Source organism: Rhincodon typus, chromosome 14, assembly GCF_021869965.1.
Source record: "Rhincodon typus isolate 14 chromosome 14, sRhiTyp1.1, whole genome shotgun sequence".
NCBI classification, from domain to species: domain Eukaryota; kingdom Metazoa; phylum Chordata; class Chondrichthyes; order Orectolobiformes; family Rhincodontidae; genus Rhincodon; species Rhincodon typus.
In genome coordinates, this window is record NC_063345.1 from 530165 (window position 1) to 544064 (window position 13900).

A 13900-nucleotide genomic window follows, 5' to 3' on the forward strand; every position below is an offset into this window, starting at 1 on the left:
ATCAGCCAGAATTGCATTGGAATCGAGAGGTAACAAAATAATGAGAAAAGGTTTCAATAGCAGAGGAGTCGAAACAAGGGCAAAGTCAGGCACTGATTCACTGTCACTCGGTTTGGCTTCTACCAGGGCCATCAAGTTGCTGAACTTGTTGCAGCCTTGGTTCAGACATGGATGAAAGAGCTGAATTCCAGAGGTGAAGTGAGAGTGACAGCCCTCGACATCAAGGCTGCATTTGACTAAGTGTGGCATCAAGGACCCCTATCAAAACTGGAGTCAATGGGAAGCAGAGGGAAACTCACAGGAACACACAGGAAGATGAGATAACAAAGTGTGGAGCTAGAGGAATGCAGCAGGCCAGGCAGTACCAGAGGAACAGGAAAGCTGATGTTTCAGGTCGGGACCCTTCTTCAGAAAGCTGGAAAATGGTTGTGGTTATTGGAGATCTGTCAGCTCAGCTCTTGGACATATCTGCAGGAGTTCCTCTGACTAGTGCCCTAGCTCAACCATTGTCAGCTCTTCATCAATGACCTTCCCTCTATCATAAGTCTGATGTGGGGATGTTCACTGATGATTGCAGAATGTTCCACTTTATTCACAGCTCCTCAGAAACTGAAGTAGCCCATGTCAAAGTATAACAAGTCTTAGATAATACCCAGAGTCATGCCACACCAATGCCATGCAGTGACAGTGGGCAACAGGTGAGAATTCCAGAGTCCTCACCTTAATGTTTAATGGGTTTATCATTGCTGAATATTGGACTGTCAATATCCTAGGGTTTAGTATCGACCAGAAGCTCACTTGGACAGGCCATGTAATATAATTGCTACAAGAGCAGGTCAGAGGCTGAGAATCCTGACCTGGATGGGTGTAGCTCCAACAACACTCAAAAAAAACTTGACACCATCCAGGACAAAGCAACCCACTTGATTGGCACCACATCCACCAACATTTGTTCCCTCCACTATTGATGCTCAGTAGCAGCAATATGTGCTACCTAAAAGATGCACATGAGAAATTCAGTAAGGCTCCTTAGACAACACCTCCCACAACCACTTCCATCTAGAAAGACAAGGGCATCTGAAACATGGGAACATCCCCTGCAAGTTCCCCTCCAAGCCACTCACTATTCTGACATGGAACTATATCACTGTTCCTTCAGTGTCCCTGGGTCCTGGAACTCCCTCCCTAATGGCATTCTGGGTGTTCCTGCATCAGTTGGACTGTGCCTGTTCACAAAATTAGCACCTTGCCCATGATTGATTATCTATTCTATTCCACTTTCCTGGATCCCTCAGTTCCCTTATTCAGTTCTCTTAAACAATTTATGCAGAATCGGGGAACAGGGTGTTGATTGGTTGGTTGGCAAGTGGACTTTGAGGTATTGCTATGGAGAATGCACCAAAGTTTTTATTTAGATTTAGAAAAGGCAAGTGGAGTTGATTGGTGAAGATGTGCCATGGAAAATGTATGTGGCGCAATGTTCTTGAGGCTTCATTTGAGAAGCTACAATGCCTGGCTAATTTTTCTTTGCGTGCAGATCTCATGACCCTGCACATGAATAAACATAGTTTCTACTAAGGTGATAAATGACTACATTGTTAGCTTGGCTGATAATCTTAAATTGGTTGTTAGTGTAATTCTTGGATTCACAGGATTGTTCAGCAGTGATATCCAGTTATGGAATTGCTTAGTGTTTCATGCGCCAGAGTACCCAATCTTTCTGAGTATCCTGAAAGCTCTAACTGCTTTCCACAGAAGTTTGAAGTTCCAGTTTGTGTGGAATTTTTTGTATTTCACTCCTGGGGTTTCTTTGCTGTCATGACATCCAGAATGATATTAAAGTAGCCTTCCTGATTGGTAAATATTATGCAAGCCTGTGAAACTAAGATAGCTGATGCCCTTGCCTCTCACTCCCACCAAAAAATTGCAACCAAGTTAACTCATTTTGAGATTGAGGAGAGCATCACTTGTCAATTGGAAACTTCTGGATCAGAATTCAGTGCATTGGCATTTGCTGTCTCCAAACCATAGTTAACTTTCCTGAATGCACTGCAGTGAAAAGTCGGAATCACTCATGCCACTGCAAGATCTAAACTTGCTGTGAATGATGGCAAAAAATCTACACAAAAAATTTCTGGAGCGAATCTCTTCCAACTATACAGCCATTAGATATCTGTGCTCCTCCATTCTGTCAGCTGGAGCATCTCTGATTTCAATTGCACCAACATTGGTAGCTGCCAGAGCTCTAACTTCTGGAATTCTCTACTTAAAACTCTCCATTTCGCCAACTTCCCTTAAGATGTGCTTTAAAAGCTACTGCTGTTGAATGTTAAGGGGAACTGGTTACATTCTCTGTTGGCAATAATGATTGATTGATGCCACACAAGTGCCAACGTTACTTGCCACTTAGGTGGATTGGCTATGCTAAATCGCCTATAGTGTTCAGGGATGTGTAGATTAGGTGGGTTACGGGGGGGATTGGTCTGGGTGGGATGCTGCAAGGGTCACTGTGGACTTGTTGGGCTGCAGGGCCTGTTTCCACACTCTAAGGATTCTATGATTGCCTGATCTATGATTATCAGCCTAGGCTGATTGGGCTTGAGTGACAGATCGGCCTTTATCAAAACAAATGGCAGAACAAACATCATAGGCTGAATGGCCTCCCCCATTCCAATGAACTACTTTTGTGACATCTGCTTAGTTCTGAAATTAGTGCAGAATTTAAACTCATTGAAATGAAAGGATCTTTTCAATAGTGGATTTTGAGTGAGGAAGAACCTCTGAATTTCTGTCCTAAATTTGCCTTTTGCTATTTTAAACATGGCCTCTTGTCTTGCCTTGTTGTTTAATTTTAAGTGATTTTCCATATCATTGGCTATCTCTCATTTCTTTCAAATATCAGTCCTTGAAGCCCAATGTTCCATAATGCGGATATCAAGCTTCTTTTTGATGTTGCCTCATAAACTGGAAAAATTGAAACCGTGGAGTCAGCCTCCTCACTGATCTTCCCTATGTGCTAGAACACTAGAAGACTCTATTTTCTTGTCAGAACAGAATTGGATCCAGTGCTCAAGGGTGTCAGACCAGACTGTGACAACGTAGAAGTGTTTATGTGCATGAGTCATTAAAAGTGCAGGACAAGAGAATGCAGTTAATAAAACACGCAATGTTCTAGGCTTCATGAATGAGGGCCTGGAGTACAAGAGCAGGGAGGTGATGATGTATAAGACATCGCTTAGACCTGAGCTGGAGTTCTGGGTGCCTCACTCTAGGAAGGATTTGAACAGATTGTAGAGAGTGCAGAAGAGGTTTATGAGATTGATACCAGGGATGAGACACTTCAGTTAGGAGGAAAGATTGGAGAAGTCGTGATGTTTTCCTTTGGAGAGGAGGAGGCTAAGAGGAGAATTGATTAAAATTCTCCAAAATCATGAGGAATCTGGGCAGACTAGATGGGGAGAAATTGTTCACATTTGTAAGCAAATTGAGAATCAGAAGGCACAGTCTTAAGAGTTTTTTTACAAAAGAAGCAAACATGAAGTGACAAAAACTTTTACACCTAGTAAGTGGTTTGGGCCTTCAGTGAACTGCCTGGAAGTCTGGTGGAAGCTGGTTCAATTGAGGCATTCAAAAGGGCATCAGATGTTTATTTCCATTTAAAGTATGTGCAGAGTTACAGGGAAAAGGCGAGAGATCAGCACTCAGTTATAATGTAGACGTGATGGGCCAAATGGCCTCTTTGCGCCCTAACACTTATTAAAATCAGGGTGGATCCAACCAGAACTGTGTGTGGGTGAACCAGAGAACCATATAGCTTGGTGACTGTACCTCACAGGCTTTTTTATTATTCATTCAAGGGATCTGGGCATCATTGGCTCAGCTAGCTGTTATTGCCCGTGCCTAGTTGCCCTTGAGAAGGTGGTGGTGAGCTGCAGTTTTGCAGTATAGTTTACCAATCCATTAGCATTATTGAATGCAGCTCCACACTGGATTTGGAGAGTTTATCAGGTGTTTGATTATTATTATTAATTTTGGAAAATGTTTTCATTAAGAAGCTGATTGGCATTTCAACTACACATTGATGCTGATTTATTTTTAAGCAGTTGTGAGCACACAGTATTTTAAAACCAATAGCTGAACCTTGAGCCTATCCTGTGAGGGCTGGTGTCTGATGCTAATGAAAATCATACTCATGATTTCTGTTTGGCTGTTGTTTTGTTTTAGTGACAATGCTCAGGTTTTTCAACCAGATGCCCTGCGCAATCGGAGAAACAGCACCACTATCGTGAACCGGCATAGTCAGGTAAAGAGAACACTGCTCGTGTGTGTGTGTGTGTGTGTATGTGTGTGTGTGTGTGTGTGTGTGTGTGTCTCAGCTCAAATGTATGTACATTTATGTTAACCTCATGAAGTTGTAAATGGTCCTGATGGAATCATGTGTATCTAATGTGAGTAAATCTACTAGACATTTGTGACTCTGTTGAACTCCTTGCTAGTTCTCTTCCCTTTTTTCCGCCATGGATTATAGATGGGAATTAGCTAGTATAGCTAAATCAGGAAGAAGTAATTGTTAACTGCAATTATTGGTAGGCAGCAGGAGGAAAATTGGAGCTATCTTTTTTTCTATATGTCAAATTAAAGCATTGATCAGTAGCACTGGGGACTATCATTTTCATAAGAGCACAAGAAATAACAGTAGGTGTAAATATCGTGGCCCCATGTGCCTGCTGTCCAATTCAATGTTATCTTTTGCTTCCATTCCATTTTCCTGCCCAATTCCCATATCCTTATTTGATTGAACATCAGTATATGCAAGACTACAATAAACAGAACAGTTTAGCATCCACATAATGTAGGATCAAGAATACTGAAAGATTCACAGTTTTCTGAGTGAAGAAGTTATACAGGATGTTTTGGCTATGAAGGGAGTGCAGCGAAGGTTTACCAGACTAATTCCTGAGATGGCAGGACTGATGTATGAGAAGAGACTGGATCGGTTAGGATTATATTTCCTGCAGTTTAGAAGCATGAGGGCGTATCTCATAGAAACATATTACATTTCAGCAGGATTAGACAGGGTAAACCCAGGAAGGATGTTTCTAATGGGAGGGGAGCCCAGGATTCTCAGTCTAAGAATATGGGCAGGCTGTTCAGGAGTGAGATGAGAAATTATTTCACCTGGAGAGCGGTGCGCCTATGGAATTCTCTGCCGCAGAAAGCGGCTGAAGACAAACATTGAATGTTTTTCAAGGAGCAGAGAGGTATAGTTCTTCAGGCTAAAGAGATCAAAGGATATGGGATGAAAGCAGAATTAGAATTATGTTTATTGTCATATGTACTCAAGTACACATATACAAGAGGACAGTGTAAAGTGTGCAAAATCGACATTTCCAGCGCCATCTTAGGTACAAAGATACCTACGTACAAAATCTCAAGTATAAATAAGAAAATTGGAAAAAAATGTTAAAAGATCAGCAGTACAAAATCTTAAGTATAGATTAGAAAAATAAAGAAATACAGGTACAAGTTCAGCATTACAGCCTTTCTAAGGCAGGGAGTCCACACTGGGGTTCGCCTCGAGGATTCCAGGGGATCAGTACTGGGCTTTGCCCCAAGGATTCTGGGGGGTCCGTGCTGGGCTTTGCCCCGAGGATTCCGGGGGGTCCGTGCTGGGCTTTGCCCCGAGGATTCCGGGGGGTTTGTGCTGGGCTTTGCCCCGAGGATTCCGGGGAGTTTGTGCTGGGCTTTGCCCCGAGGATTCTGGGGGGTCCGTGCTGGGCTTCGCCCTGATGAGGCCAGGGAATCCATAATTTAGGGTACTAAATAGAATGATCAGCCATTATCTTTTGCATAACAAAACAGGTTTAGAGGGCTGAATGGCCTACTTTTACTGCTATTTTCTATATTTCTACTGAACATAACTTACCTGCCTTTCAAGCAATAATCTGATTTATAAAACCTGAGATCCCCAATTTGCTGATTTTCTCCCAGTATATTTTGATGTCTTTGAAGAACTATGTGGATAAACTCCCAGGTGGTTCTGTCCCTGCACTCTTTAGGACAATGTTGCCTCCCCCACTTTCTTCTTTCAAAATGTATCACTTCACACTTCCTTGTATTAAATTTCATCTGTCACCGTAAAGTCTGCAGACACATTGAAGAATATGGGTGTCACATTTACTGCTCTTCAGTTCTCGGGCACCACCTCAATATCTAAGGAAGATAGGGACAAGCCCTCCTGTGACCTCCAATCCCACTTTTTGTAATAATCTGGTCTGTAATCTATCTAGATCAGATGACATATCAACTTCGAGCATAGCCAGCCTTTTCAGTACCTTTCAATTTTCAATCTATCCATTAATTCTACCACCTCTGCTTCTACTAATGTTTTGACTCTTTAGTAATTACCAATGCACAGTACTCATTGGGTATTCTAACCTTGAGTACTGTTGAAAAAGGAAATGCCATCAAGCTTTTCATCAGGACAGATGCAAGAGTAACAAATTTCAATGTGTCAGAAGCAAGATGCTGATTGGATCTCAAGTGGACTCTGGCCATCTGCTGTTCTGACAATGCCCAGCACACTGAGCTTAACAATACCCCTTATACACTCCATTGCGAAGGAAAACGGTAGTGAAGTAATCCAGCTCAACGGACTCCAGAGTTTAAAAACCAGGCAGGAAAACATAACAGCGCTTCATCGGAGGCTGCATTGATGATATTACCCAGCAGGGTAATGAAATGTCTGCGGAACAATGAACCAGCTCGGTGAGCCAACCAACCTCAATGCCCACAACCCGAGCTACAAATCTACTCTAGAACCTTAGAATTAAATAACATAGAACAAGGTCTTTTCCCCAGGGTAGGGGAGTCCAAAACTAGAGGGCACAGGTTTAAAGTGAGAGGGGAAAGATTTGTAAGGGACAACTGTAGATTTGGGTTTATTTATTTGTCAGATGAACTAAGTATAGGAATACATAAATACAGCGAAAAGTGCACAAAGTCGCAATTCGCTGCCACCCACTTGGTTACAAAAACCAGAATTGAAAGACTTAATGGAGCCAAAAGGTAAACAAGACAAAAAAAGAGAAGTCCAGATCTCAAAGACCCACGTCCCAACTCCACAATGATGCGGTACCTCTCCAATCGCTAGGATTACCAGGAGGCTGCTGCCTCATCGCCTCACTGACCCACTCTCACCGCCATCGCCTCACCGACCTGCACTTGCCCCCGTCGCCACACCGACCCGCTCTCACCGCCATCGCGTCACCAACCCGCTCTCACTGCCAACGCCTCACTGACCTGCTCTCACCGATCCGCTCTCACTGTTATTGCCTCACTGCCCCGCTCTCGCCCCCATTGCCTCACTGCCTCGCTCTCACCCCCATTGCCTCATGACCCGCACTCGACCCAATCGCCTCACCGACCCGCTCTCACTGCCATCGCCTCACCGACCCTCTCTCACTGCCATCGCCTCACCAACCCTCTCTCACTGCCTTCGCCTCATTGTCTCACCGACCTGCTCTCGCCCCAATCACCTCACCGACCTGATCTCACCGCCATCACCTCACCGAACTGCTCTCACTGCCATCGCCTCACCGACCCGCATACACCGCCAGCGCCTCACCGACCCGTTATCGCCCCCAGCGCCTCGCCGACCTGCTGTCGCTCCCACTGCCTCACCGGCCTGCTCTCACCGACCTGCTCTCACTGCCATCGCCTCACCTACCCGCTCTCACTGCCATCGCCTCACCAACCCGCTGTCGCTCCGACTGCCTCACCGACCTGCTCTGACCGTCCCATTCTGGCTGCCGTCACCTCGCTGTCATCGCCTCACCGACCCGCTCTCACTGCCATCACCTCACCGACCTGCTGTCGCTCCAACTGCCTCACCGGCCGGCTCTCACCTCCATTGCCTCCCCAACCCGCTGTCACCTCCATCGCCTCACCGACCCGCTGTCACTCCCACAGCCTCATCGGCCCACTCTCGCTGACCTGCTGTCAGCCCCATCACCTCACCGACCCGCTGTCACCCCCATCACCTCACCGGCCCATTCTCACCAACCCGCTGTCGCTCCGACTGCCTTACTGTCCCACTCTCACCGCCATCATCACACCGACTCGCTCTCGCCCCCATCACTTCACCAACTCACTGGCCCACTCTCACCGACCCGCTCTCACCGCCATCGCCTCACCAACCCGCTATTGCTCCCACTGCCTCACTGGCACCCCTTTACCGCTGAACCGGCCCACTCTTGATCTGCCACCATTGGCCCGGCCCACACTCAATCCACTGTTGCTGCAGGACATGGCCCATGCATTCAGCCCCCTCCACGTGGTTCCTGGTCATGACACAGCTCCTTCCCGACTCTTTAGGTAGGTAGTTAAAAGAGTGGGGGTTGGTGGTGGGGGATGGGGGAATAGAATCACTGCAAAGAAGAGAGAGAAGAAGAAGAGGAAAAGGAAAGGGAACTGGCGAGTAGAGTGACATTCCGAATGGAACGACTTACCCTGCCGCCATCTTGCTGGAACCTCACATCTCAGTCTTTTTCACGCAGAAGGTGGTGCGTGTATAGAATGAGCTGTCAGAGAAAGTGGTGGAGGCTGGTACAGTTACAACATTTAAAAGGCATCTGGATGGGTACATGAATAGGAAGGGTTTAGAGGGATCTAGGCCAAATGCTGCAAATGGGCCTAGATTTATCTAGGATATCTGGTCGGCATGGATAAGTTGGACCAAAGGGTCTTTTCCATGCTGTACATGTTGATGGCTCTATGACCCTATTTCATCAAGGATTATTGCGGATATTGAAATCTCATGGTGCAGAGCGTAACATTGACGTGGATAAAATGGCTGGCCAACAGGAAGCAGAGAATGGGAATAAGTGGGTCTTTTATAGGCCAGTGGGATGAGTGGTGTGCCATAGGGGGTCAGTGCTGAGGCCTCAACTCTTTCCAATTTAGATGAATGATTTGGAAGAAGGGATCAAAGGTATAGTAGATAAATTTACGGATACACAAGCATAGTTAGGAAAGTGAGTTGTGAAGAGAACATAAGGAGACTACAAAGGGATATAGAGAGATTAAGTGAGTAGGCGGAAATCCAGCAAGAGGAGTACAACGTGAGAAAGTGTGAAGTTGTCTGTTTTGGCAGAAGGAATTAAAAAAGCATATTATCTAAATGGTAAGAGTTTGCAGAGTTCTGAAATGCCAAGAGATCTAGGTATCCTAGTGCATGAATTGCAGAAGATAAATATGCGGGAGAATCTAGAATTAAGGTCATAGTTTTAAAAAATAGGGGATTACCCATTTAAGACAAAAGGAAACTCTCTTTCCTAGGTTGAGAGTCTTTAGAATTTCCTTCCTCAAAAGTGGTGCTAACAAGCTAGTCTTGGTGATGGGCATTGAAGTCCCCATCCCCGCAAATTGCTGTGTATCTGGAGTCACATGACAGCCAAACTAGGTCAAAAGGTAGATTTTCCTCTTCAAAGGATATTAGTGAATCAGAGAGGTTTTTGTGGCAATCTTCAAATTCCATCAGTTGCTCTGGGAGTCTGGGTTACTAACAAAAACTGGAGAAGCTCAGCAGGTCTGGCAACATCTGTGGAGAGAAAGCAGAGTTAATTGAGTCCATTGACTCTTCTTCAGAACCGGATTACTAGCCCAGTGATATTGCCACTAAGCCGTAGCTTCCTTTTTCCAAATAAGCACACATCTCCCATTTTACAGGAAGGCTATTATTAAATTGGAGAGGATGCAGAAAAGATTTACAAGGATGTTACCGGAACTGGAGGGTTTGAGTTATAAGCAGGGACTGGATAGGCTGAGACATTTTTCATAGGAGGTTGAGGGGTGACCTTATAGAGGTTTATAAAATCATGAGGGGCACAGATGAGGTGAATAGCAAAGATCTTTTCCCTAGGGTAGGGGAGTTCAAAACTAGAGAGCATAATTTTAACATGAGAGAAGAAAGATTTAAAAGGGACCTGAGGGACAACGTTTTCCCACAGGGATGGTTCGTATGTGGAATGAGCTGCCAGATAAAGTGGTAGATGCAGGTACAAAGAACAAAAAACAAAGAGTCTAGATGACTCTTCATCAGAGCTGAAGTGAAGTGTGAAGGGGGCAGAATTTATGTTATAGTTGTGAGGTGAGTGTGGGGCTAGTGGGTGTAGAGTGCTGGTGGACAAAAGATGTTGATAGTTCAGATTAAATGATCGGAACGTGAGAATGGCAGAACAATGGTGTGTCTAACTGCCAGACTACTCTGCTTTCTTTTCTTTCCACCCAAATGTACAGTGTCACTCTTCTCCCACATATTCTTCCCTGCCAGCTGGTTATCAGTCACTTAATCTATCCATCTCTCTGCAATCTCTTTGTGCTCCCTTCACAGCTCGCATTCCTACCTAGTTTTAAGTCAGTAGCAAACTTAGATACATTTCCGGTCTCTTTACCTAAGTAATTAAATCAGACTAAATCATTGAGGCAACAACACTGATCCTGTGACTTAGGAACTCCCTCCCTAAAAGTGTTTCTGTGACTGCAGATGTGACTCATAGACAGTGTGTTGCCTTTCTGTGCTAGAGTCAGAGATGTTTCTGACCAGCTGTGGGGCATCCTGAAGGACGAGGGTGATAACACAAAGGTCCTGGTACACATTGATACCAATGATATAGATAGAATGAGGGACGAGGTCTTGCATCAAGAATTTACAGTGCTAGGCAGTAGTTAACTAGCAGGACCTCAAAAGTTGTCACCTCTGGATTACTCCCGGTGCCACATGCTAACGAGCACAGAAATAGGAGAATATGGTAGGTGAATGTGTGGCTCAAGAGTTGGTGCAGGGTTTTAGATTCCTGGATCACTGGGATCACTTTTGGGGAAGGTGGGACCAGTACGAGCAGGACTTTGCCTGCACCTGAAAAAATGTAGTGGGAGCTCACTCTGTATCTAAGTGCATTCTCTCCCTGTCCTGGGAGTGTTAGTTTGGGTCAGTGACATGGGCACTTTACTTTCAGTTTCAAAGAGTAGACAAGGCTTTACTTTCAGTTCAAAAGAGTTGATACATGCTTATTCTGTAAATCTAAACCTGCGCTGCTCCTGTTCTGGGACTGTTTGGTGCAGACAGTCTGAAGGAGGCTTCACTTTGAGAGTAAAAGTGCAGAGAAGGCTTTACTGTCAGTTTATTTTCAGGTTAAAGGGTAGAGAAAGGTTTACTCAATATCGAAGTCCCCGCTTGTACCTGTCCTGAGAGTGTTCGATAGGTCAATGTAAATTGAGATTTCCTTTCATTTTCAAAGAGTAGACAGAGCTTCACTCTGCATCTAAAACTGTGCAGTCCCTTTCTTGGGTGTTTAATGGAGTCAGTGATGAGGGAGCTTTACTTTCAGTTTACATTCAGTTTAAAAGAATAGAGGATGCTTTACTCTGTATTTAAATCCATGCTGTATGTGTCCTGAGAGTGCTTGATATGGATTGTGCAGAGGAGTCTTTGCTTTCAACTAAAAAAGGGAAAACGCAGCTTACTGTCTATCTAACCCTGTCCTGTCCCTGTCCTGGGAGTGTTTGTTCAGGTCCGTGATAAGGTCATTTTGTTTTCAGTTGAAAAGAACAGAGAGAACTTTACTCTCTATCTAATATTCTTGCAGGAGGGTTTTCGAGTGCTGATGGATGGAGTTTAAACTAGTTCAGCAGGGGAGGGGACATTAGTTCAGCTCGGGCACAGCATACTTTAGTAAAGGAACCAAAGTAGAGGGAGTTCAGCTATGTTGAGCTCCAAGAGAGTGATGTGAGGCTGGATGGTCTCTACTCTAATGCTGGGAGATTTACAGGTAAGGCAGATGAGTTAAGGGCATGGATTGACATGTGGAATTATGATGTTGTTGCCATCACAGAGCTATGGCTGACTGAGGAGCAGGGGCTGACAACTCAGCGTTCTGGGTAATAGGATCTTCAGACGTGACAGGGAGGGTGCAAAAGAAGAGATTGGGACTATACTCACTACAGTTTTAAGAATGAGAGGTGATCTCATTGAAACATATTGGACTCTTAAAGGGATTAACAGAGTAAATGCTGAGAGGATGTTTCCCCTCATGGGAGTGTCTAGGACCAGAGGGCATTGTCTCAGAATAAACAGGCACCAAATTAATACTGAGATGCGGAGGAATTTCTTCTCTCAAAGGGTTATACCGGACATAATTCTTGTGAATGTTTAAGGTTGAGGTAGATAGATTCCTGATCAGTCGGGGAGTTGAGGGTGATGGGGAAGGGCAGGAAAGTGAACGTGAAGAATGTTGAATCAGTCAAGGTCCCGTTGAATAACTGAGCAGGCTTGAGGGGCCGAATGGTTTAATTCCGTTTCTATTTCTTATCATCTTATGGTTACATTGTTAATTATGGAGTCAGTTACTGTAGCAGAGATGGAAAGTATCTTTGAATGGTCTTCAAATGAGGCTAAATAGCTTGAACTTAGGAATAAAAAGGGTTTGGTCACACTACTGGGAGCATGTTATAGGCCCCCAAACAGTCAGACAGCAGTACAAAAGCAGATACACAGTCAGTTCACTAAGGTTCCAAAGTAGGCTGGGACCAGCTGTTTGAGGGTAAATCTAGGAATAACGGAACAGGAGTAGGCCATTCAACCCTTTGAGCCTGTTCTGCTGTTCAGTGAGATAATTGCTGAACTGTGGCCTAACTCTGTATACCTGTCTTTGGCCCAAAATCCCTTAATACCTTTGCTTAACAAAACTTTACCTATCTCAGATTTAAAATTAAGAACAGGTCCACTGCTGTTTATGGAAAATTTCCATTTATCTACCACCCTTTGTATGTAACATCTCTCCTAAATTTCTCCTTAATTTCTCCTTAATTCTCGGACAGGGTCCCATGGTTCTGGAATCTCCAGTGAAACAGTGGGGAACGTTCAAAAAAGATTTGGGGAGAACAGAGGCCTAACGTCGTCCCTTAAGGATGAATAAAACCCTGCAAACCTTGGATGTCTACGAATATTCCAGGCTGAATAAGAAGGAAAAGGGAGCTTTTTAATAGGTGCAAAGGTTGCCAATCAACATAGACCCTAGTGGAGTATAGGAAGTGCAGAGGGAATTTAAGAGAGCAATTAGGAGAGCAAAGAGGGGCACGATAAAACAGGCAGGTAAGATCAGGGGAATCCCAAGGTATAAGTATATCAAGGGGAAGAGGATAACCAGGGAAAGAGTAGATCCCGTTAGAGACAAGGGACAATCTGTGCCTGGAGGCAGATGACATTAGTAGGGTTAAACAATTATTTCATACGTCTGTTTGGCAAAAGAGGATGTACGTACAGAAATCAGGAAGCGGGACTGTGAAGTTCTTGAGTAGCATGACATAGGGAGTGAAGAGGTTTTAGTGGGCTTAAAGGTGAACAGGATTCCAGGTCTGTGTGCATTGTATTCTGTCTGTGTGAGTAGGCTGTTGTGGGACATGAGGGAGGAAATTACCGGGGCTCTGACCCAAATTTTTAAATCCTTTGTGGCCACAAGGGAGGTGCCAGAGGCCTGGAGAACAGTAGGACTCCAAAAGTTTGTGTTTTTCAGATAAACCTGTTGGACTATAACCTGGTGTTGTGTGATCAGTTGGAGGAAATATTGAAGGAGGGAGTTAATGTCCAATTGGAGAAGCAGAGTTAAATCAGGGATAGTCAGCATGACTTTGTCGGAGGTAGGATATGCGTAACAAACTGCATTGAATTTTTTTGAGGTGACCAGATATGTAGATGAGGGTAGTGTAGTTTATGTGGATTTTAGCAAAACCTTTTATTTTTAAGTAACTCAAGAGAAGCTGGTGTCACTGGGTGAACCAGTATTTATTGCTTGTCCCTAGTTGCCCTTGAGGAGGTGGTGGTGACCTGCCTTCCTGAACC

The 13900-nt window shown here is 44.6% G+C and overlaps 1 protein-coding gene across 1 annotated transcript in view; it reads left to right on the plus strand.

The window, feature by feature from the left end:
• pabir2 (PABIR family member 2) overlaps positions 1-13900 on the plus strand; it is a 45433-nt gene that overhangs the window by 12055 nt on the left and 19478 nt on the right. Inside the window, exon 2 of the mRNA XM_020521479.2 lies at positions 4225-4303. Coding sequence (XP_020377068.1) covers positions 4225-4303 — 79 coding nt within the window. The remainder of the gene's footprint in view (positions 1-4224; positions 4304-13900) is intronic.